Source organism: Lemur catta, chromosome 7, assembly GCF_020740605.2.
Source record: "Lemur catta isolate mLemCat1 chromosome 7, mLemCat1.pri, whole genome shotgun sequence".
NCBI lineage: Eukaryota > Metazoa > Chordata > Mammalia > Primates > Lemuridae > Lemur > Lemur catta.
This window is the reverse complement of record NC_059134.1, coordinates 77,069,881-77,095,910: the sequence shown is the minus strand read 5'-3', so window position 1 is coordinate 77,095,910 and position 26,030 is coordinate 77,069,881. Positions and strand designations below refer to the sequence as shown.

Sequence of the window (26,030 nt, the reverse complement as noted above, 5' to 3'; positions counted from 1 at the left end):
TTTGTAAATGTGTTTGATGTGACAGTTCAAAGTCCTTTTTTTTTTTTTTCTTTTTGAGACAGTCTTGCTCTGCCACCCCAGTTAGAGTGCAGTGGCCCCATAACTCATTGCAACCTCAAACCCCTGGGCTCAAGCAATCCTCTTGCCTCAGCTTCCAGAGTAACTGGGACTACAGGCATGTGTCACCACACCCAGCTAATTTTTTTCTATTTTTTGTAGAGACAGGGGTCTTGCTCTTGCTCAGGCTGCTCTTAAACTCCTAACCTCAGGTGATCCTCCCTTCTCAGCCTCCCAGAGTGCTAGAATTATAGGCATGAGCTACTGTACCCAGCCTACAGTACTTTCTTGGACTAGCCATGACCTGGGGCAAAAATGGTAGGGATTACTTCTAACAGAAAGAAATTTCACACAAAATAATAAAAAATAAATAAAGGCTTCATCTTCAAATCAGAGCAGATTACTACCATCGTGCTTCTCTTTCAGAGTAGGCAACTAGAAAAGCATGCAAAATTTGTGAAATAACCGTTTTTAGACATTGGACCACAGGCATGGCAGAACTGTGATCCCTGAGAGAAGGGAAACAAAAAATGGGAGGTGAACCTTATCATAATCAGGATATTTTTCCTGGAGACAATTATTTGCCTGAGGGCAAAGGGTAGGGTACCCAAAACAGAGCCCAGAAAGCCTAGTCAGTTGGGTATAAGCAGATGGCAGTTCAAGGAGGCAAGCACCAACTCTTGTGGAATAGTTTTATAAAGTAGGGGGTTAGGGATAAATCTGATTTGGATTTCATTGAATCTTTGCTGAATATCATGTTGTGCAAGAATAGAATGAAACTCCACAAGACCAGAAAAATAAAACTGAAGAGTTGTAAATTCTCAGAAATTATACAAGGTGAGGAGACCACCACAGTGGAAAATCTTCAACCCTAACCTGTGGTATTGGATGGAAACCTCAGAGAATTCATAATTTAATAGAAGAAAAGAATTATCTATGAAGCAAAGCTATACCAGATTGATTTTAAAATATTTAAAAATAGGCCTTGAGACCTAAATCTGTTTCACAAGTAGGTAACTGGAGAGAGAGAGAAAAAGAAAGGAAAGAGGAAGAGGGGGGAAGGAAGAAAGAAAGATAAACTATATTATTTTAAAAAGACAGTAAAATTTCATTTAAGATAATAACCAGTTAAAAATTATAGAGCATGTCAAGAAGCAGAAAAATATGATTTATAACCAGGTGAAAAATCATTCAATAGAAACTCACCAGAAAAATAATCATGATATAATTTGTAATTAAATACATTGCAATAGATATTATTTATATATTCAATCATTCAGAGGAAAACATGAACAAATTAAAGAGAAAAAAGAAAGATATAAGAATGATGCAATGGATTCTATAGATAGAAGAATATAATATTTGAAATAAAAATAATCTGAATGAAATTTTATCGGATTGTGTTAATAATAGATTAGACAATGCAGAAAAAAGATCAGTGAACATAGTTATAGAATATATACTCACCAAAGTACATTAAGCAAATAGACTAAAATAAATATTAATTAGTCTAACATATGTGTAATTAAAAACCAAAAAAGCCATGAGAGAATTTTTCCACAAATTTATGGAAACTGAAAACTCACAGATCCTAGAATAAGAAATATACAAAGACACTAAAAACATTAAGAGACCTATGATTATAGAACTGCTGATAATCAGTAATAAATAAAAATATATTTTAAAGCATTCAGAAATAAAATGCATATTAAATATAAGGAAGATAAAAGAATATGATTTATTGTGAGAACTATGCAAAGTAGAGGAAAATAGAATGACTTTTTTAAAGTATTAAAAGAAAAAAATCTATCAACCTAGATTACTAAATTCGGGCAAAAATTTAAAAATAAAATGAGATGAGATATTTTCAAATGGCATATAAAAAGTTATCTTCATGAAAACTGCAATACAAGTGTTAAGAAAAGCTCTGCAAGTGGAAAAAATGAGGTCATGTGGAAAGTTAAATTTATACAGATGAGGGTGCAGAAATGGTAAATACGACAATCAATATAAAAAAACCTTTTTCTCATCAAAAAATTCTTTAGTATGTAATTAGCTTTTTAAAACAAAAATGATAACTGGGTTTATGTTTATTATAGTTATGCAATTAGAATGTATAAAAAAGAAAAATAAAATGTTTTATGATAATTACATTTGTGTAAAGTAAAACAGTATAATATAATTTCAAAGTAGATTATGATAATTCCAAAATGTTTATTGGGACACCCCAAAGCAACACTCAGAAAATAAAAATACATACAGGGACCATAATGATAGCAGAGCTACACTGAAAAGTAAAATACTCAAATTATTAAAAACTTGGTAAGGATTGTATTTCTATACACTAGCAAGTACATTTCAAAAATTAAGGAAAATTTTCAATACCATAAAAAAGAATAAAGTAGTTAAAGACTTAATATTGTCAAGATGGTAAGAGTTCCCCCAGATTTTCTAAAGATTCAATGTCATACTTTCAAAATCCCAGCTTGAATTATTTTTTTTAAAATTGACAAGTTGATTCTAAAATTCATATGTAAATGCATTGACCAAGAATAGCCAAAGCAGACTTGAAAATAAAATGCAAAGCTGGAGGAACCCACTTTCTAATTTTAAAACACACTACAAATCAACAGTACTCAATAAAGATACTGCCAGAAATTTAGGCATACAGATTAACAGAATTGAACTGAGAGTCAAGAAATATACCCTTGCATCATGGTCAATTGAATTTGGGCAAGGCACCGTGATAATTCAATGGAGGAAAACAGTCTTTTCAGCAAATAGTGTTTCAACAACTGGATACCATGTGCAGACATGTGATGTTTGATCACTACAACATATAAAAGTGAACTCAAATTAGATCACATACCTAAAGGTAAAAGCAAAAACTAAGTGTCTTAAAAGAAAACATAGGAGATAACCTTCATGACCTCACATTACATAAAGCCTTATTAAATACAGAAAAAGCACAAGCGGCAAAAAAAATATATATATATGTTGGACTTCATCAACTTCAAAAAACTTTTGTCTTTTGTTTTACAAATGATATCATCAATAGAGTGAAAATACAACTCACAGAATAGGGCAAAATATTTGCATAAAAGATACAGGTAGGTTAAAAGTAAAATAACTGAAGAACATGTAACGTTAATTATGGGAAAACTGATATGGCTATTGTCATAGCAAGAAAAGTAGACATCAGGACAAGAAAAAATAAGAAGGATAAAAACAGGCATTTCCCAAAGGTAAATGGTGATGTCATTAAGAATACATAACATTTCTAAATGTGTGTGTGCCCAATCATTGAGGTTTATGTACCAAATGACAGCTATGAAATCTCACCTTCCTCATGTCTCATTTCACTCAGAGGGTAATTCAGGGAATGTTAAATAATGAATGGATGTTTATCTTAATTAATTTTGACTCTCAAATCCCTCAAAAATGTACAGATGTATTCTATTGCCTTGGTTAGTGCTTTCTTGGAGTTCAAATAAATGTTACATTTTTAAAACTTGTTTATTTTTAGAGGCAATTGCATTGGAGTGAATACTAAAGGATAATTTCCAAATATTTTTTACATGTCTTTGCAGCCATTAGTGGGTTGGTATTAGAAGCACATCAGATGTCAAGTGATGGTCAGGCTCTCAAATTCCAGAGCCACATACAGGTGACTTCCAGACCTTAGTTGCCAATGATCTCGTTTTGAGACAGTGGATGTCTTATTAGCCTCTATGAACCTTGGTTTTCTCACTGATAATATAGACTATTATCAGTATCACCTCACAATATTCTTGATTTCAACTAAGAAAACTTGTGCAAAGCCATTAACACTGAGCAAAACATAGAACAAGTGCCCTATAAATTTTAACAGTGCTATCTACGAGAGTATAAGAAGCACTGAGTATTCAAATGTTCATTCCTTTTGATTAGAATATTTCAAAGATTCCAAATAATGCTCATTTTGAGAGAGTGGTTTGGTATACTAGACTTGGCATAAGAAACCTGGGATCAGATTTTAGTTCCTTTTTTAAGTAAGATAATTAGAATAAGATCTGCTATATTTATTGTGATGATATAGTAAAATATCTTACAGAAATAGCCATAAACAATCATATAATTCAAATTAATTACCAGTGTGCAATTGGAAGAAAATTTTATAAAATACAAAATGTACATAAGAAAATAAGGTATTAATATTCTAAAAATGCAGTTTACACTTTAAAAAGATGATAAACCAAGAATGTATTTGGAATCTAGTTGATTAGGCTCTTCAATTTCTCAATATCAATTTTATATCCTGGAACTAATCTTACTCATGATATGTACAGTCTTAAAGTTTGACCAACAATAGTTTGGTGAATGAGTTTATAGCTGAATTTATTTGTCTTTGTCTATTCCTTGGTATATTTCTGGCATTTTCCTCTCACATACCTGCTATATTTCAGGCACTCTGCTAGGTATTTGGCATATGGAATTAAATAAGACCAGTCTTAAAAGTTCAGATAGTTTAGACTTTATAATCAATCTGACAAGCCATATGTTAGAGTTATATAAAAAATAAGTAAATCACAAATTACTCCTGTAAGATAATGAAAAAGGGAATCTTTTTAAGTTCATATCTGAGCAACTGTAAACAGACTATAATTGCCTATTTTATCAGTGACTATATGCTGACAACCTCCTATATATATGATTAATAAAAAGAGTAACATATTGCATTAAATTATCCATTCATATATCTTACTACCATCTATCTTTCTCCTCTCATCCTACCACAAACACAAACAGCAACAAATTTAAACTTATATGCATATATCTTCATTCTTCATAAAAGAACCTGTACATTATTCTGAAAGAAAGAAAACTTTGCTCTTAGAATATAATTGATTTAAATAACTTCTTAGGTTACGTAGCTACAAACATTCAAAGAATATTTTTGCTTTCAGAAAGAGATCAAAGATAACCACATATGTCATAGGAATGCCTAATACTAACGCTGTAGGGGAATCAAACAGACTCCCTAGGATTTCATAAAATTATGCATATCAATGTGTTCCATAGTGTGATGAAAAGCAAGGCTGTGACTTCTAATTTTCTTTCAATTTACATCCAACGTACAGTGCATTCAGGGTGGATCAATAAGAAAAATAATTATCTGGTCTTTCATCAGATCTAGTAAAAATAATATAATTCCTTTTTAGCAAATTTGAAGATCTTCTTTTTCCTATTGTTTCATTTGTGCAAATCCTTTTGGTGAACACTCAGATTATTTTCTTATTGTCAAACTCTATTTAGAGCTTTTTGATGACACTTTCCCAGAGATGGTCACACAAAAATATATTATTAGGCTCAATACATCTGAAACTAATAATATTCAGTTTATCCTCATAATAACCCTTTCAGAAAAATAGCATTATCCCTGCATTACTGGTGAGGAATTGGTTCAAAAAGTTGCCCTTTTTACACAGCTAATTAGTGACAGAGTATAGATTCAAAACTCGGCAGTTTGCCTTTAGGTTCTATTCTCTTAAACACTGGACAGACTACATACCTGCTATCATGCTATAAATCTAGGATGTATACAGTTTGGTTTACTAGGCTCATTATTTTGCATTGTTAGCTTTGTTTTACAAAGGAATAATCAAAGTCTCCAGCATAATTTTTCAAAGTTTCATTCATATGTGGATTGAACAATTGGCAGAAATCAGGATTTAAAATTGGTCTACTAAATTCCAGATTTGTACTCTTAGATATGATTCTTGGGGCTTGATATTAGACAATTAACCACAAATTTTAACTCAGTCCTGCAGGACAATGGTATTAAAGAGAAAACCCAGCATGTTCAGGGTGCCCGCCTAATGGAGCTTGCTAATGCTTTATAGGGATCATTAAAAATCAGCCTGAAAACAACCAAAGAAAAAAAAAAAAGCATTTTTAGCTTCTCTCTACATACACCATGATGCTATTTAGGTAAAACAGATTAGAATGTAACCTTATCTATAAGAAGACAGTTTTAGTATATAAGACATTAGTGAACTCTAGATAAGTTCATTTCTATATAGTATTTGATTTATAATATTAAGTTTGCTTGAACATATATGAATTTACTTAACTTTCTTTTGAATTTATTTTAAGTTTAATCTATATCATCTTTCTGTATAATCTTTTTTTTTATTTTCTTTTGGTAAATTTTATTTGAAGTAACACTTCATTTCATTGACTCTCATGTTTCCCAGCTTTATCTTTTGAGATAGTTGAACAAATGTATTTTCTCATATTTCTCCCTGTAGGATTGAAGAACAAAGAAGTACACTCACAGGAATGAAATAGAAGGGATTTAGAAATTGGAGTTAGTGCAAATGTGAAAGGAGGTTAATCAAGGTTTTCTAAGGCATGTGTATTGCATGAGCGGAGTCTTCTCTAGAGTCAGTAAGGGCCTAATTTTGACTGATAAACTAAAAGTCATGGGGTATCACACCTTTAGAAATCCCCTCCATCTACATCCAAATTTACCCATTACCCTCATTCATCTTTACCAACTTATCTCCTATCTCAAAAGTTGGTATGTTCCTACTCCTTTCCATGTCCAACTCCTCACCTTGTAATCATCATCATATTTCTTACTGCTGCTTCTGGAATTTTTGCATCCTTATGATTAATATATATTTCTATTTTATGTATTCAATATATTTTTCATTCTTCCCCTTCTCTATTTCTAAAACTGTACTCAAATCTCTTTCCATCTTGCAAACAACCACCTCCATTGCATTTGTTCACTCCCTTCTTCACAGCCAATTTCCTTAAAATAATCATCTCATTTCTCATCTCCAGTTCCTCACAAATTCCTCCAAATTTTATGTCTTTTACATTTGTCAAGTCCACGTCCTCTCCTTCCTCACTGCCAGTCACTGTCTCTCACCCAGAATATGCTCTTTTCCAAACAATTTTGTTTGCTTCTAGCATCTTATCCTACTAATCCTTCCCTGTATATCTTCTTAAATCTCTAATCTGGTCAGGATTTCCTTGTTTAAAGCGTATAGTGGTGGGTCAGTGGCTTCAAGATAAAAAAAAAAAAAGAATAAATGCTGGAGTGGAAAGAACTATTGCCAACTTATAATGACAATAATAAGTCAAATAAATTCCTTATAGATACCCTTTCCTTTTGCAACTGTATAAGGAAATAGATCTGTTGGAGGTGGAATTATTAAGATTTTTATGTGTTGTATCTAAAGAGATGAATAAAAAGTCAAACAAGAATTTCTACTGTGAAAATGCACCTTGTATTGATAATCAGTGGAGAGGATGTTGGGGTCTCCCTTACCCATGAATACAAGTGGTAAATAGAAACTAAAATACCTTTAAGATAACTAAATTTTTGTTACAGTAGAGGTACCAGGAAAGTCATTGCTATTTGATGAGTATCCAGGCAATTCTTATGATAACCATCGTTCTACTCTCTGTCTCAAAAATATAAAAATATACGAAAATAAAATAGAACTTAGTGGGCATTCTTTTGTAACATAGAAGATATTCAGTAGTGAGGTTTTCTCAGAATATGTAGATATGACTTCCTAGACTTACATAAGAACATAAAATATTCCATCAAGAATATTTTATTCTGATTTGTTTTAATTTTAGAAGGATTAAATAATATCCCCAGATTGCTAACAAATGTCTTTGAAAGACATTCATAGATACATCCAAGCAATCAATTTCCATAACTAACTTTCTCATAATATATATGTATCCAGAATGAGGAGTAGATGCAACCTTATGAGGATTTAGTTTCAGACCATTCCTATGTACAAACCTGTACACAAATCCTAAAAATAAAACATCACAGAGTCCTTTTGAGTTCCATTTTTACATTTACCAGTGTAAATATATATTTTATAAGTTGTAAAATAAGCATACAAATATCTATGTGCATATATAATACATATGTTCATATAGCAACATGTAATATATGTCATATTTTAACTTAAAATATCCATTGTCATAAAAATGCCACATATGTTGTGGAGTAAACAAGATATTAACACTTCCTAGCCCCAAATAAAATCCAAACAAAATTTCTTAAATGTAATGTAATGTTTTATAAAAATTTTTTCAACTCACATCTTTATTTTTATCCTTACTATAATCCTGGGCAGTGAAGATATAAGATAGGTATTTGTGGTATGTAAAGAATGCCCAGAGATGGTAGATGTTACAGATAACAAAATGTTTAGCTAATGAGAGACAGCAGGTTGAAAAAACTGTCTGAAACTGACTACCTCTGAGTTAGTTGAGAAATTCTTCCAAAAGCAAAAAAGTGGGGAGTAGGAGCAAGGTTACTTCTGAGAGTCCTTTCTTATTCCTAGAGTAAGGTTCTTAATGATTCTCAACCTTGGCTGTCAATTAGAAGAATCTGGGAGCTTTGAGTAATCCCCCAAACTAGCCTGCACTCCTGCTAGTTTGTATGAGAATTTGGAGGATTGGAACTCAGATGTGAATATTTTTGAAGCACCCAATAATTTAAGAATGCAGCCTAGGTTGAGAACCTTGGTGTATTATTATTCCAGGTGCACTGTTTTGAGAGTTCTTGAAAACTACTTTGCAACAGATTTTTGGCAGAAAAGCAAAAAATAAAAATTCACCTGGCTCTATCTGTACCTGCAGGCACCAAGCAGAGTTAAATTTTTACTTGGGTGTCTTTAAGCACCTGAATAGGGCCACAGTTGCCTGCTCCTCTGAAATGATTTTGGCATTTCTTAAAAACTTAAACAAAAATTAACAAATCATCCTGTCCAATTAAGTAGATACTACAGTTGTGACCTTTAACAGCGTAAACTGCAGCCACGTTCAAGGCAGTGAGTTGCACAGAAAGAAAGACAAAGACAAAAAATGGTAATAGCCAGGATGTGGATGATATATGGGTTTTCATAGCATAACTTATTCATTGTTTATCTTCATTGCTTATCTGAATTGCTTCTCATTTCTGCTTTGTTTTTTTTAAACTTTCTCCTTTGTTTATGGTATTTACCATTATGATCCCTGACATTAGATGTATTATAAGGATTCTGCTATACTTTTAGGCTAAAAAAACTGAAGTTGTACTTATTTGAATAGATGTATTATATTCTCAAATTTGAGCAATAATATAGAATAAATAAATAATTTAGCTTTGTTTAATATTAAAGTAGCATCCTATTGAAAACCTTCTTTAGGTTTTCTCATATGTTTTCCTGGCTTCAAGTTATTATAATATTTATTTAATATTTTATTGACTGTTTTCTCAGTGTCAGGAACCACGATGTCTGCTGATGTCTTAAATTTCCTTATTTGATCTCCACAGCTCTGAAAGGTTAGTGCTGTTATTATCCCCATTTTATAGATATGGAAGATGAGTCTCCAGAAAAGTTAAGTAATTTGATCAAGGTACCAGAATTAAAAAGTAGCAGAAAAGAGATTTTTACTTAGTCTGACTAATGAATTCCAGCTCTTAAACTCCATATTATGCAATTGTAAACACCAAAGATATTACTGTTGTACTAATTCATATCTTTTCATCTAAAAGTGTTAGATCTCTTGGAGATATGTTTTCTGCTCTTCCTCCTATATGTATATATTTTCAAAATTATATAAAGTCAAATTTAATGTTTTATAATTAATTGAACATAAATAAAACTACAATGGATATGTAAAATTATAAAAATCAATTTTTCAGAATATTATTAAGCTTTTTAGTTAGTAAATTGCTTTGCCTTTTCTGAGCACTATTATGCATCTAGCTTTACTATACAGCCAGCAGAAAAGAAAAAACTACATTGATCACACATTGTTTATATAATATCTATCATACTCAGCAGACTTATCTTAAATGTTTCACACATGCACACACACACACACACACACAGGAACCTGCTATTCACTATCTCTGTGGCTTAGAGGGACCCTGACTTATATTTTGTCAATTTCTATGGTATAAATATGACTAATCTCTATCTACCAATGATGTGGCTGAATATAAGTTGCAAAGAGATATGCAGTAGCATGCCATTATCTAATATTTCCATTATAAAGATCCAAAAGATACAATATACCCAAGAGCATAGGTAATAACACTCTCTAGCAGATTTGGCATTTACCGCATTGCTTTTAGTAAAATTTATTTAATTTTAAGGACATATAATTAATATTTAATAATACATCTCATGTGCATTTAGATCCAACTATCTCCTTTGTCTTTATATTTAACAAAAGCTATTTGGAATATGTAATTTTGAATACTAAAAAAAAAAAAAATGACCTGATCTACTACTTAAAACACCCCTTGCATTCTTCTTTTCTCTTTACAGAGAATTAGGTTGCAATCTCCAAAAGGTCAGGGCTGTGTCATTTCAAATTTTCATTCCCAGTGACCACAAGTCCTGTTATATAGATGGAAAACAATTTAGAAGAATACAAAACATCTAATATGCACTCACAATATGTAATTTTCTAACTTCTAAACAAGGAAAATGTCTAATAAGAAGAGGGCACACAGCAAATGTCATTTAAAATGAATTCTCTAGAAACCTTATTCTGGACAGTGAATAATGTCAAGCAGATAGATTGATGAACAGAACAAAGCACAGTCACCTCCCTTTAAAGAGAGAGGCATATGAAGACATAATCATATTCAAGACATGACCAAGAACCTAGAGTAGTAAACACTCAACTCTCAGAGGTCTGAGAATAGAAAAATAAATTCTAACTGGAGGGTAAGAACAAAATTCACTCAATCAGAGGGAAACAGGCATAATAACTTTGGATAATGCAATTACAGAAAGGAAGCTGATGGACTTGATTGAGACTCAGCAGAAGCTTTAGCCACAGGACCAACAGGTTTTTTAACAGGCATGCTTCATAATAAAAATAAATAAATAAAAAGGTGGGGATACAAATAAGTTATTTTCCAAACTTTCTTCAGTAAACTCTTGTAATTTTGAATGCCTCCTCTAATGAAAACATGGCTTTTAAAATCCATATTGAAAAAATATATGTATGTAATATTGGTGTGTACGTATATGTATGCATGCATGTATAGATACACAGATGCACATACATGCATGCATGCATAGTAATAAAAAGTTCAGATGCATTACCCAATCTCCTGGAAGAAAAAAATAAATGTTTGACTTTTTGCATATGTGAACTGAAAATTGCTTACTTGGATACGTTTCATGGATTTCAGGAAAAACCATTCTTATATCCCGCTAACGAGGGTTGGCAATTATGAAAACCAAGTAGAAGTAGTAAGATTGGGCAGACATTATGGAAAATAAGAATTATTATTTTGAATATTCACATAGCAATAACACTCTGATATGGGCACTGAGGAAACGGAGGGACAGATAGGTCAAGATATTTGATTATCTCACAACTCTGAGTCAGGCACACAATGTCACTGTGGCTATAATTAGCCAAATTTGATGACTTACCATTTAATGTCCTCATTTGTAAGTTACCTTTTTGTATACAGAGAAAAATTATTTCATGACTGAAGTGTTTATTTTTCTTATAGATACCCCCATTGTGTTATTTTATTCAGGATTTTTAAAATATTATCTGTGAGGTGTCTGCATAGAAATTAAGCCCCAGGATACATAAAAAACAATTTCTGCCACTATTAAAAAGATAAAGAATACGGGTAAAACATAAATACCACACAAGCTTTTAATGCTCATGTGTAAAATAGAATGCTCTATAGTACATTAACTTAGACTTATTGAACTTTATCTTAAACAATTGGATTTTCCTGTTATTGTTTTTTGAAAAATGAGCTATCACCAAACCAGGCTCATATGAATTTTTTCCTGTGTTTTTCTGTGATAAGCACAGAGGAACAATAAATATTTATTATTTATTTCTATGACAGGACATACATTTATTCATAGAAAACCAGTTAAAGCAACAATCAGTAATTTCATCCACATATTCAGGGTCATAAAGAGCCCGATTTCAATAATTGGTTTAAACAAATATATTTTGAGTTGGAGACAAACACAACATGCCCATAGAATTACTAAACTGCTTTGCCCAAAGTCATCACACATAATGAGACTGAATTTGTGTTCCTCCTTCCTTAGTGACAGAGGCTAAATGGAGTCAGGGTGTGGCTTCCTGGTAGGTGGTTGAGATTTTTGGGTAGCTGTGCATTTCACCAATGACCAGTTTCAAGGAATTTGCCCAGGATTTTTTTATGATGAACGTAAAAGTATATTATTTTGTACTTTTCTTGCCTAAGTTTGGTTAAATACACATTTTGAATCTAGAGTTTTCATTAAAAGGGCAGGAAAAAATTAAGGACAAAAACAATGGCTTCAAAATTTTTAGCGGCTCTTCAGTACACAGTGAAACTGAATACAATAATATGACGGAATAGAAATATATATTTCAAAATAATTTTTGACAGAGAAACATATTAAGATATCATAATGAGCTTAGACAAACTAAACCTGTGTAGTCAATAAATTGACCAGTTATGGATAAAAACAGTACATTAGATTTGTTTTGTTCCACTTATTTTTGACTCTCCATCCTGAAAGTAGCATTTCCCTAATCTATTCTCTTTAATCCAAATATAAGGATTTCCAAAATAAGAAGTAAGAAAGTCCCAGATAAAACACATCATTAGGTGTCTGCATTAGTGGTTCTCAGTTTTTTCTGTGTTCCACCCTAGAGATTTGCATTTAGAAGTCAGACTGGTATCCGTAACACTCATTTCAGTAGCAAGAGATCCTAAGGCAAGTGATCAGAAAGCCTGCTCTTTCTAATATACTGCCCAAAAGGAAACCCCCTTCTCCAACAACTATTTCTAGCTGTCAGGATTTATTTAAATGTAGATTCCACGAATTGAAATTTCTGATGACTGAAATAAAAGAACCATTGAAATGCCCTTTGCTCTTTCTAACATAGAGTGGTTATAGGGATTTGGAAAAAGATTTGCCTAAATCAGTTGTTCTCAAACTTGGAGGTACATTAAAATACCCTGGGCCTTTAAAAAATTACTGACGACTGGAGTCCAACCTGAAAGAATCTAATTTAACAGGTCTGAAGTTGGGTATCACTTGTCAGGTTTTTTTTTTTTTTTTAAGTACACCTAAGTGTACTTTTTTTTTTTTTTAAATACCCTAATATGTGGCCAGTGTTGAGAACTATGGACTTAAAAAAAAAAGCACTTTTATAAGTTCCTTATCAGACCTGTGTTGTTTGTTGAAATGTAATACAAGATATTTTCTTTTAACTTATTCCAAAATTATTTTGTTTTGTTTTATTTTATTTTTAGCAATCAGATTATCCTGCCTTCGAAATAGCTAGGCTCTCTACTAAAGAAAAGCTGCCTTCTAACATTCTCCAGGTGACTACTGAGACTTCACAACTGGGTTACTATCTTCCAATTTCTTCCTAATCTTTCAGTGAATTCTATATCCTACTTGGATCCACTCCGGTGATTATATAGGATGAACTTTTTAAAGAGAGTACATTAATCGATGTTACTTTTCAAAGCATGAATAAAATGTACCTTGCTTTTAGCCGTTGCGACTGGAAGCTTAGAGGCAATTGTCCTGGGGGGAAGTAACATCTGATTTGGATTTGACGTGATTAGACTCAAAGGGGGAGGTTGATCACGGAAAACGGATGTCAAGCAGAGTTGTACAGTTTCTTTCATTGCTTTCATCTGTGATTCCTACAAAAAAAAAAAGGAGCATTAACATTTTTATAGTGTCTCTGCTTCTATTCTCCTTTTTCTCCTCGCCTAAACTGACTCCCCACACAAATACATATCAGTTTTGAAATGTAAAGGCCTAGTTTATAAATTTTCTTATGACATACTATTTAATCCACACTCATTCTGTTTTGAGGAGCTACTATGTTTCATGACATATTTTGAACACCACACTTGAAGAGATATATCGTACTTTTTCCTGTTGAATTCACATGATTTCTATCAGGAAACTTTGCTAGAAAGGAAATATACTCTGTGTTACTCTGAAGTAGCAAATGTTCTTCTGAGAATCCTCCCATCTTTTAATAGCATCAATTTTCTTTAGTAAAAATAGCTTTTCTAGCAAAAGTAGGTGCCTGTGTTTCTCAGATTAGCCTATACCTCCACTCAATTCCCCATATAATGGGAAAAATAAATTTGGCTCTGATAAAATATTCATTTTTTTCTGCACCTTGTTAGGTAATAGGAATGAATCTAATGTAATAATTATAATATAAACAATTTCTTATATTGGGATAGAATATCACAATATTTCAAGCATTTTCATATGCAAGGAATAATTACATGCTTTCAGACATTTGTGGAACTGGTGATATTTTTATGACTCTACTATGAAGAAAAAAGATTCAAATTTTTTTTTTAATTTCAAAATATTAAGGGGTGACAAATATTTGTGTTACACGGATACCTTGTATAATACTTAAGTCAGGGCTTTTAGAGTGCCCATCACCATTAAGTATAGTACATAGTGGTCATTGTATCCATAGATATAACCTCCCACCCTCTGCCCTTCTTGGTTTCCGATGTCCTTTACAGCTCTTTGTGCCCATGTGTGCTCATAATTCAGCTCCCACTTAGTGGGCACATGTGGTGTTTGTTTTCCATTCCTGAGACACTTTGTTTAGGATAATGGTCTCTAGTTCCATCCAAGTTGCTGCAAAAGACATTATTTCATTCCATTTTGTGGCTGAGTGGTACTTCATGGTATATATATACCACATTTTTTTAATCTACTCATGAATTGACGAGTACTTAGATTGATTCCACATCTTTGCGATCGTGAATTATGCTGCAATAAACATTCGAATGCAGGTGTCTTTTTGACATAATGACTTCTTTACTGGTAGATACCCAGTAGTGGCATTGATTGATTGAATGGTAGGTCTGCATTCGTTTCTTTGAGAACTCTCCATACTGTTTTCCATAGAGGTTGCACTAACGTGCAGTGCCACCACCAGTGGATAAGTGTTCCTTTCTCTCTACATCCATGCCAGCATCTATTGTTTTTTGAAATTTTAATAATAGCCATTCTCACAGGGGAGAGAAGGAATCTCACTGTAGTTTTAATTTGCAATTCTCTAATGATTAGTGATGTCAAACACTTTTTCATGTTTTTTGGCCATTTGTGTCTCTTCTTTTGAAAAATTTCCGTTCATATCTTTTGACCACATTTTAATTGTGTTTTTTTTTCTTGCTGATTTGTTTGAGTTTGTTGTAGATTGTGGATATTAGCCCTTTATCAGATGTATAGTTTGTAAATATTATCTCCCAATACATAGGTTGTATATTTAGTCTGTTGATTATTTCCTTTGCTGTGAATAAGTTTTGTAATTTAATTAAGTCATATTCATTTATTAATGTTATTGCTTTATTTGCCTTGGGGAATTAGTCATAAATTCTTTGCCTAGGCCAATGTCTAGAAGAGTTTTTCCTACTTATTTCTCCAGGATTTTTATGGTTTCATGGCTTACATTTAAGTCTTTAATCCATCTTGAATTAGTTTTTGGATATAGCAAGAGACAGGGACCTGTTTTATTCTTCCCAATGTAGCTGTCGAGTTTTCCCAGCACCACTTACTGAATAGGGCTTCCTTTCTTGAGTGTATATTGTTATCTGCTTTGTCAAAGATCAGTTGGTTGTAGGTACATGGTTTTTTATTTCTGGATTCTCTATCCTGTTCCATTTGTCTATGTCTCTACTTTTATACCAGTACAATGCTGTTTTGGTTATGATAGCCTTGTAGTATAATTTGAAGTCAGGTAATATGATGCCTCCAGATTTGTTCATTTTGCTTAAGATTGCTTTGACTATTCAGGCTCTTTCTTGGTTCCAAGTGAAGATTAGGATTACTTTTTATAGGTCTGTGAAATATGACATTGGTATTTTAATGGGGATTGTGTTGAATCTGTAAATCACTTTGGGCAGTGTGGTCATTTAACAAACTATAAGCATGGAAGATTTTTCTACTTGTTTGCATTATTTATAATTTCTTTCACTAATGTTTTGTATTCTCCTTATGGAGATCTTTCACATCCTTGGTTAAGCATGTTCCTAGGTATATTATTTTCTTTGTAGCTATTGTAAATTGTATTGCATTCTTTTTTTTTTTTTTTTTTTTGAGACAAAGTCTCGCTTTGTTGCCCAGGCTAGAGTGAGTGCTGTGGCATCAGCCTAGCTCACAGCAACCTCAACTGCCTCAGCCTCCCGAGTGGCTGGGACTACAGGCATGTGCCACCATGCCTGGCTAATTTTTTCTATATATATTTTTAGTTGGCCAGATAATTTCTTTCTATTTTTTAGTGGAGACGGGGCTCTCACTCTTGCTCAGGCTGGTCTCGAACTCCTGACCTCAAGTGATCCACCCACCTCGGCCTCCCAGAGTGCTAGGATTACAGGTGTGAGCCACCGTGCCCGGCCTGCATTCTTAATTTGACTCTGAGCTTGAGTGTTGTTAGTATATAGAAGTAATATCAATCTGTGGGCAATCCTGCCCTAATTTGCTCATCTTTCTACCCAATCCCCATTAAGTCCCTTTAACTTAATAGAGTCTGTTACTAATAATACTCAAGTTTGGCTTGACCAAGTTCTATGAGCAAGACCCAGAGAATTATTTTACATTACCATGCCATTACCTTTTCATCTATTCTGCTAGGTGTACTCTGTTTTGAAACTGTAAGCTACTGCTTGCTTACTTTAAAATTTGCTAGAACAAGATATTACCCAATGCAATAGTGATGTAAACTGCATACAGTCTTGTTTTTGCCCAGTCCTTCCCCTCCCTGCAGCAAACTACTTTTCCTACTTGTTTTACCACACAATAGTGAAATGCAAACTCCTTAAATAAAATGCTCTGTTTGTCATAACACCCTTTATTTTTAGCCTCCCAAGCCTCACAAGGTCATGTCCATATTACAGTCTTTACATGAGCTGTTTCCTCTGCCTGCAGAATCCTTCTTCCAAATATCCATAGAAACCTACACCTAAAATGTCTAATTTCATGTATTATCTTTTCAGAAAAAGCTCCTGATCACCTTTTCCAGGAATCTCCTTCCTTAAAGTCTCTATCACATATCCTAATTGTATGCCTTATTTAGTCCTTACCAGCATTTCAAATTATCTTGTTGTTTATATGCTTATTGTTTTCCTACTCCTAATAGAATGTAATTTCTTTGAAGGCTGGTGCATTTTTCTGCAGCATCACCAGTTTCTGTCTTAAATGATAGTTGTTAAATGAAAAAATAAAGTAAACCCTCCAGGGGATATAGGCTGGTGCTCTGTTACATGAGATCATAATGAAATATTCCTCACTTTATCTTGTGTATTATCTAATACACAATATAAGAAAATTATTATTTGATATATTAAAAAATGCTAGCACTTGTGTGAATAGCTAGCACTTGTAGAATATGAAAAGCTTATAAAAAATTATCATGTATATGTGATGTTAACATGATGAGAGATTTAGAAAGCAACTTTTTGTGTGTGTGCATATTGGTACTTTTCTCAGAGAAATGCATTTTTGTGGGGACAGCCAGATACATCTCCCAGAGACCACTGTGCCCCTAATTTCCAACCTCCAGGCAAATGAAAACTTATGTTATTCATGTTCATCCTAATTTCTTTGCATGAACACACAAAATTTTGAGCTGCTAGCTCTGGAAGGACCATGAGGGGCTGGAAAGCCTAAGCCATTTTCCATAACTCTATAATTTCTGTCATGAAATCAGCTCTGTAAGTCCTGGAAAGTTATTAAACATTTTTGGATTTCTGCTCTAGTGATGTCAGGGCCCTTGTATGTAGGAAGAATAGCAGGTTCATTCATTTAAGACAAGTCTTCATTTACCTATTCAATTAATAACTATTTATTATATTCCTGCTATGTAACAGACCTTGTGCTATGGCTAAGGAGTTCTTATTCTATTATCACTTAATCATGGGAGTCTGTGTAGGTTACCTAGTATGTCATCTATAATAGGGATATAATAATGCACATTTTCCTGGGCAAAATTTTGTGAGGTTCAGATACTATACAAAAATGTTTATTGTGAAAATTTGACAGATTTCCATATCATAAAGCTGTTTTTATATTCTAGTAGCTGAGACTAACTATAATTCATAAAATATTGCCAAATAAATAATTGATTATTTTGAAATTCAAGGTTGATTCTTAGCTCTTAATATTATAATTATTTTTATTGGGATGAGACACTGAGACTTTTTCATTAAATATGTCATAAGAACCAAGTTGGAGTGTGAAGATGTTGTTTTCATAATATTTATGAGGTATTTAAGGTTATTTGAAGCCCAGATATAACACTCTTAGGAGCTAGACACCTGAAGAGTATAAAAAAGTCTCATATAAAGATGATGAAGAGACGTGAAGAACAATTTCATTAAACTGTAGTTTTTTATCCATTTTGAAGTGAGCTAGCATTTCTACCTGACTTTATGGCTGCAATTTATGAGCCTCATATGGATCTTACATAAGATTTGTTAAAATCAACCCCCAGAAATATAAAGTGCTTTTATATTTCACGATACCAAAAACAGTGACAAGATCCTGAAGGTTAAAGTGGGAACTGTTAACACAGAAAGGCATTTGCTATGATTTTATAACAACTAAGCTTACCAAGTGTTTTCCATTTGTGAAACATCATTCCCAGTACTTTACTTTTCTGATCCATATAATTTTCCTACCATCTTTACAAAGTAAGTTGTATTATTATTCCCAGTGAGACATAAAGAATTTGAGGGATTTGAACATGATCATTCAATGGAAGAGTTATGATTTGAATACAGGCAGACTGACTCTGGAGACCATTATTGAACCACTGCAACATAACAGCTTCTTATCCTAAAATCCAGACTGTGACATGGAGTGGGCTGGGCACATAATGGTGGGGGTCGAGAGGTGAAATTGGGAGGAGGAAAACATAGAATGAGTAAGAATGGGTAAAACTAAAGAGAGAGGAACAACTCTACATTAATCCTGAGTTCTTTGACTCAAGCCAAATTATAACTTACCAATACAGTGTTTTGTGACTACACCATTCCATGTGACCCACAGGCTGTTACAAAATGCAAATTGTTCTCTCCACTTCTATTGCCTCATGGCTTAGCATACAACTATTTCCTAATTGTTGGTACTGGACAAAATTATGAGATATGTGGGATGCAAGACCATGTCTTATATATTTTTTATTTTCCATAGTACCTAGAACAGGATGGTCACACAAAAGGTATTTCAAAGCTATTTAGTCATTGACTAGCTAAAAGGATTATATTAAGACAACTCAGGGAAATCAATTAATGTAAGGAAGAATATTTCAAGAGCCAGAGATGATAAAAACTAACAGAAGGCCAGGCTGATAGAGAATCTTCGAAATTCAATGTCTTTCTATGACTTAAAGCATATTGTAGAAATTGTGGCAGGAATGGTAGAAAAAGGATCAAAACAAATGCGGTCAAGTTCAATTTTAGGATCATACATGCCTCTGATTTTTTTATTCTACCTATTCTATAAAAAGACATATTCCAATTTTTTAATAATTTTTATTTCAAAATATTAGGGGGTACAAGTGTTCTTGTTACATGGATGCATTGTATAATGCTGGAGTCAGGGCTTTTATTGTGCCCATCACAAGAATAGTGTACATAGTATCCAATAGATAAGTTTTTATCCCACACCCCCCTCGCTGCTTCCCCATTCTTAGTTTCCAATGTCCTTTACCCCACTTTATGACCATGCGGACTCATCATTTAGCTCAACTTATTAGTGAAAACATATGGTATTCGTTTTTCCATTCCTGAGATACTTCACTTAGCATAATAGCTTCCAGTTTTATCCAAGTCACTGCAAAAAACAATATTTCATTCCTTTCTATGGCTGACTAGTACTCCATGGTTTGTATGTGTCTGTGTATGTGTGTATGTATACATATACACTACATTTTTTTATCCACTTTGATTGATGGACACTTAGGATAGTTCCATCTTTGCTATTGTGAATTATATTGGTGAAAAACATTCAAGTATAGGTGTCTTTTTGATATGATCACTTCATTACCTTTGGGTAAATCCATAGTAGTGGAAACACTGGATTGAATGGTAAGTCTACGTTAAGTTCTTTGAGGAAACTCCATACTATTTTTCTTATTAGGTACTAATTTACAGTCCTACCAACAGTGTGTAAGTGTTCCTTTTCACCACATCCATGACAGCATTTACTTTATGGGGGGGATTTTTTTATGGTAATGGCCATTCTGATAGTGATCATTTTAATTTGCATTTCCCTGATGATTAGTGATGTTAAACAATTTTTCATGGTTTTTTTTTTTTGGCCATTTGTCTTTCTTCTTTTGAAAACTACCTGTTCATGTCTTTTGTCTACTTTTTGATGGGGTTACTTATTTATTTATTTTCTTGTTGATTTGTTTGAGTTCTTTGTAGATTCTGGATATTAGCCCTTTGTTGGATGGATAATTTGCAAATTTTCTCCCATTTATTCTGTAGATTGCCTATTTACTCTGTTGATTATTTCTTTGCTGTGTTGAAATTTTTTTAATATAAATAAGTCTCATATAATTATTGTTGTTGTTGCTGTATTTGCCTTTGGGTCTTAGTCATAAATTCTGTGCATAGGCTGGCTGATGTCTAAAAGAGTTTTATCTATGGTTTCTTCCAGAATTTTTATGGTTTCAGGTTTTACATTTAGGTCTTTAATCCATCTTGACTTAATTTTTGTATATGGAAAGAAATATGAATCTTGTTTCACTCTTCTGCATGTAGCTATTCAATTTTCCCAGCACCATTTATTGAACAGAGCATCCTTTCCCAAGTGTATGATTTTGCCTGCTTTGTTGGTCAGTTGGTCATAGCTATCTGGTTTTATTTCTGGGTTATGTATTCTATTCCACAATGTCTTCATATTTATTCTTTTGTTTAATATGCTTTGGTTATTCAATCTCTTTTTTTGGTTTTATGTAAAGTTTGGGATTTTTTTTCTTAATCTGTGAAAGATGGCATTGGTATTTTGATGGGGATTGCATTGAATAACTTTGCACAGTATGGACATTTTAACAACGTTGATTCTTCCTATCCATGAGCAAGGGATGTTTTTCCATTTGGGTGTGACATCTATTAATCCTTTGATCAGTGTTTTGTAGTTGTCCTTGTAGAAATCTTTCACCACCTTGGTTAAATATATTCCTAGATATTTTATTTTCTTTGCAGCTATTTAAATAGTATTGCTTTCTTGATTTGACTATCAGCTTGACTGTTATTAGTATATAGAAATGCTACTTATTTGTGTATGTTAATTTTGTAACCTGAGAATTTGCTGAATTTATCAATTCTAGGAGGTTTTCGGTGGACTATTTGGGATTTTCTGGATACAGGATTATATCATTGGCATGATAGTTTAACCTCCTGTATTCCAACTTGGATGACCTTTTTTTCTTTCTCTTGCCTGATTGGTCTAGGATTTCCAGTACTATGTTGAATAGAAGTGGTAACAATGGGCACCCTTATCTTGTTTTAGTATTTAGGCGGAATGCTTCCAACTTTTCTCTATTCAGTTGATGTTGCCTGTGGGTTTGTCATATATGGCTTTTATAATTCTGAGACATGTTTCTTCTATGCCTGGTTCATTGAAGGTTTTTATCACGAAAGGGTGCTGGATTTTGCTGACTGCTTTTTCTATGTCTGTTGAGATGATCATATGGTCTTTGTTTTTACTTCTGCTTATGTGGTGAGACACATTTTTATTAGCTTAATATTACATAGTATGACTTGGATATAGTCAGAGACTAGCATAAATTGTTATAAATATATTTTATATAATTAAAAAAATATCTTATAAAGATAGGATCTTGGTAGGGTGAATTATACTTGGTCTAGTCCACACAAAGCAGCTAGGCTCCCCTAAAACTATTGAATATTAATAAATTGGATAAATCAATACATAATAAGACAATCACAAATGAGTAAAGTATTAAAATGTCTAATTATTCATTCACAATCCTCATTTGTTGCAAAGTTCTAAACCTTAAGAGGGAATATTATTTGAATTCACAAAAAGTCCTAATTTCTTTACTATAGCACTTTCTTGATATACTGTTATTAAGTTCACTATGTTACCTATGAAGTTTTGGTCATACCAAAGTAAAGAAATGAGCCTATGTGAGATGCAAGTCCCTGAAAAGGAGAATTTTAGCCTGGTCCTTAACATCACTCCATAATAAGGGGTGGGGAGAAGGATATAAGAAAAGCTGCAAACGAATCAGCATTAGATGTTATATCTCCTTTTTCTATACCCAAACACCTATGATTCAAACTAGCATTTAAGAGAAACCTCCTCTCTTTACAAATCTCACTTGCTTAATTTCTTAATGAAATTGTTACTAACTATGATCACAAAAATGTAAAGCACTTGATAGCAGATAGAAGACTATCTTCAATTAAAAAAAAACTTATTTTGAAAAATATAGGAGCATATACAGAGCAATATAAAAATATCATGTAATTATCAATCTGAATTAAATGCTAAAAATAATCATTTGATTATATAATATATATGGGTATATATTATATGTATATTATATATATTTTATATAATTTTTTTAAATATATAAATTATATGTAAACATACATGAATGTAATATGCACATATATTACATTTATCTAATATATGTATGTATGCATACATAATACAGCTATATATTGTATATACAACATACATAGTTATATGGATTAAATATTTATTTAATATTTTATGTACAATTATTGGAGAATGAAATATTTGAGATATAGTAGAAACATTCTTTGTAATCATCCCTAGTGTCACTTTACTCAGTCTTTCCCCAGTGGCAATTGTATCAATAAATTTTATGTGTATTTATCTTTCTATGTTGTCTATTTATATGATTTGTAATTATTAGAAATGTGCTTTGTATATTTGAACAATTGTCAGATATTATACATATAATCCTGATTTTTTTACTCAACATATGTTGTCGATGATATGATGTGCATTCATTAACATTAAATTTTGATGACCATTTCAAAATTTCAGTATAGAAAAATACAAAATATATACATTCATTCTCCTAATAGTAAGAAGTTAGTTATTTTCATTTATCCTTAATACAAACATTGCTACATTTAATGTCCTTGTGCATGTTTCCAAGTAGAAATGGATAAGTACAAATTCTAAGACACATACATTTAAAAACTGGTTATAACAACCTGATGTCAATGACTACTTTCACTTTCTTCATAAGTCATTCTTCCAGAGTTAACATATGATATCTTAGGCACCTTAGTTGGTGCTTTAAAGTATGTTTATTCACTGTGTTATAGAACAATTGTACCAGTAAGGCAAAAAATTAAACCTTAAACATACAAAGACTGAAACTGCAGTCAATTTGCTGTAGCAGCAAAAAAATGGCAAGAATTGAATTTCAAAGGGAATATCATACATTCATGAATGCTATAACCAACGTATATGCACAGCATCTGAAATTATATTAATAAGTCAAGGGAAGCAATGAATATACTCTAGCTTTTTCTGCTAAAACCAAAATTGTGATAGTTCATGGATATAGACTTACCCTGTCAAGAGCTGCTTTCTCCAGTTCATTTTTGGCTACAGCTAATTTTTGTTCCAGATCAGTAAGCTGTTGGGCCTGTAAAATAAAGGAAAGGCAAATCCTTTCAGTAAATTCTATAAGCTCCCCCTCTACTTTAAGCATCTTTCATTCATTGACCAAAAAAAAAAAAAAAAAAAAAAGACTAAAAAGGAAAAAAATATGCCTTGTGAGATTCATTTATATTTCAGGTTGAAAATACTATATTCCATGATGTTTGACCTTTGTTTTAAGTCAATGAATAAGTAGGAGGAATGTGAGGGACTCCAAACTAATATTAAATTGCATGTATTCCATTTTATGAGTAGAAACATTATCTGCCATAAATATATAGGAATGAGATAGGGAACCATCGGGTCCTGCTGGATAAGGAGTCAGAAGGTCCAAACCAAGGTCTCTGATAAAACAGAATGCATTAGAGAAGCCAGCAAAACTAGCTATTAATAGAAAAAGCATCGGCACGAAAAATGGCCTCAGGTTATCTTCACTGTTCATTATGCCCTGCTTATAATATATTAGCATATTAAAAGAAATTCGTACCAGCATCATGACAATTTACAAATGTCATGGCAACTCTGGAAGTTACCCTATGTGGTTTAAAAAGAGAGAGGAACCCTTAGTTCCAGGAACTTCCCACCCTTTTCCTGGAAATCTTATGAATGATCCTTCTTCCACTTAACATAAAATTAAATAAAAACCATAAAATAAGACCCTGAAAACTTACAAAGTGCTACTGTCTCTTCTTCTAAGGGGCAGTTACCACTTTGCCTATGGGGAAGCCTCCCATCTCTTTCTTTGTTACTTCAATAAATTTACTTTTGCTTTACTTCTTGGCTGGCTGGCTCTTGAATTCTTTCTTGCGTGAAGACAAGAACCCATCTGGCCTTTGGGCTGGATCTTTGTTTGGGGGTCCATTTTCCTATATCAAGATTACTTATGCATCATCCCCCTTTTTTCTATATGTCAGAGAAAGTGCTAGCTTTTGAAGCTTCACATTATTTCAACATTGTTGTTCCTTACTTTAAAGATACAAAAGAACAGAGATGGTAGGAGATGGAACTTAAGAGCTCAACCTCTAGAATTTGAGTACTAGTTCTTACACTTTTCTAATTTTGAATATAACCTCCCCATGCCTTAGTTTCCTGTTCTGTAAAGATGAAGATAATAATACTTAATAGTGCCAGGACTATAGTGATACAAAAATATTTGATGAGGAATATAGTTCCTTTTACCTGCTAGAAACATATCATAAAAGGAAACAATATATCAATCCAAGAAACTTTTATCAGGGCAGAAAGAATGAATTCCAGTGAAAATAGCAAATTTTCCTTGAAAATGTTATTGTCATCCATTCCCAGGATTTCATTACTTTACATTTTCTAGGAACACATTGAACAAGATTGGTCATTGCTGTCTTATTTGGTGTATTTTGTGAGATCATATTTTCCTGATAAGTGCCCCTTTCTCTCTGCATCCAGGCCAGCATCTGCTGCTTTTGGAGTCTTTCTTTGATAAGCCATTCTCACTGGGGTTAGGGGACATTTCATTGCAGTTTTGATTTGCATTTCCCTCATGATTAGAGACATTGAGTATTTTTTTCATATACTTATTAGTCATTAGTCTCTCTTCTTTTGAAAAGCTTCTGTTCACATATTTTGTTCACTTTTTAATGGGATTGTTTGATATTTTCTTGCTGATTTGCTTGAGTTCTTTATAGATTCTGATTATTAGCCCTTTATTGGACGTATAGCATGTAAATATTTTCTCCCATTCTGTAGGTTGTCTATTCACTCTATCGATCATCTCCTGGGCTGAGCAGAAGCTTTTTAACTTAATCAGCTTCAGTTTATTTATTTTTGTTGTTGCTGGGATTGCTTTTGGGGTCTTCCTCATAAATATTTTGCCTAGACTGATATCTATAAGAGTTTTTTTTTTACCACTTTTTCTAGAATTCTTATAGTTTCATACCTTTGGTTTAAGTCTGTTATTCATCGTGAATTAATTTTTGTGAGTGGTGAGAGGTACAGATTCAGTTTCAGTCTTCTACATGTGGCTATCCAATTTTCCCAACACCATTTATATACACAAATCAGTAGCATTCCTATACACCAACAATCATCAAGCTGAGAATCAAATCAAAGACTTAATACCTTTCACAATAGCAACAAAGAAAATAAAATAAGTAGGAATATATTTAACCAAGCAGGTGAAAGACTTATACAGGGAGAACTATGAAACACTGAGGAAGAAAATTGAATAGGATATAAACAAATAGAAAAACATATCATTCTTAT

The 26,030-nt window shown here is 32.6% G+C and overlaps 1 protein-coding gene across 1 annotated transcript in view; it reads right to left on the bottom strand.

Annotated features, from left to right (window-relative positions):
* LUZP2 (leucine zipper protein 2) overlaps positions 1-26,030 on the bottom strand; it is a 384,944-nt gene that overhangs the window by 38,875 nt on the left and 320,039 nt on the right. The window contains exons 6-7 of the mRNA XM_045556578.1: positions 23,701-23,775; positions 13,607-13,771 (exon numbers count right to left, since the gene is read on the bottom strand). Coding sequence (XP_045412534.1) covers positions 13,607-13,771; positions 23,701-23,775 — 240 coding nt within the window. The remainder of the gene's footprint in view (positions 1-13,606; positions 13,772-23,700; positions 23,776-26,030) is intronic.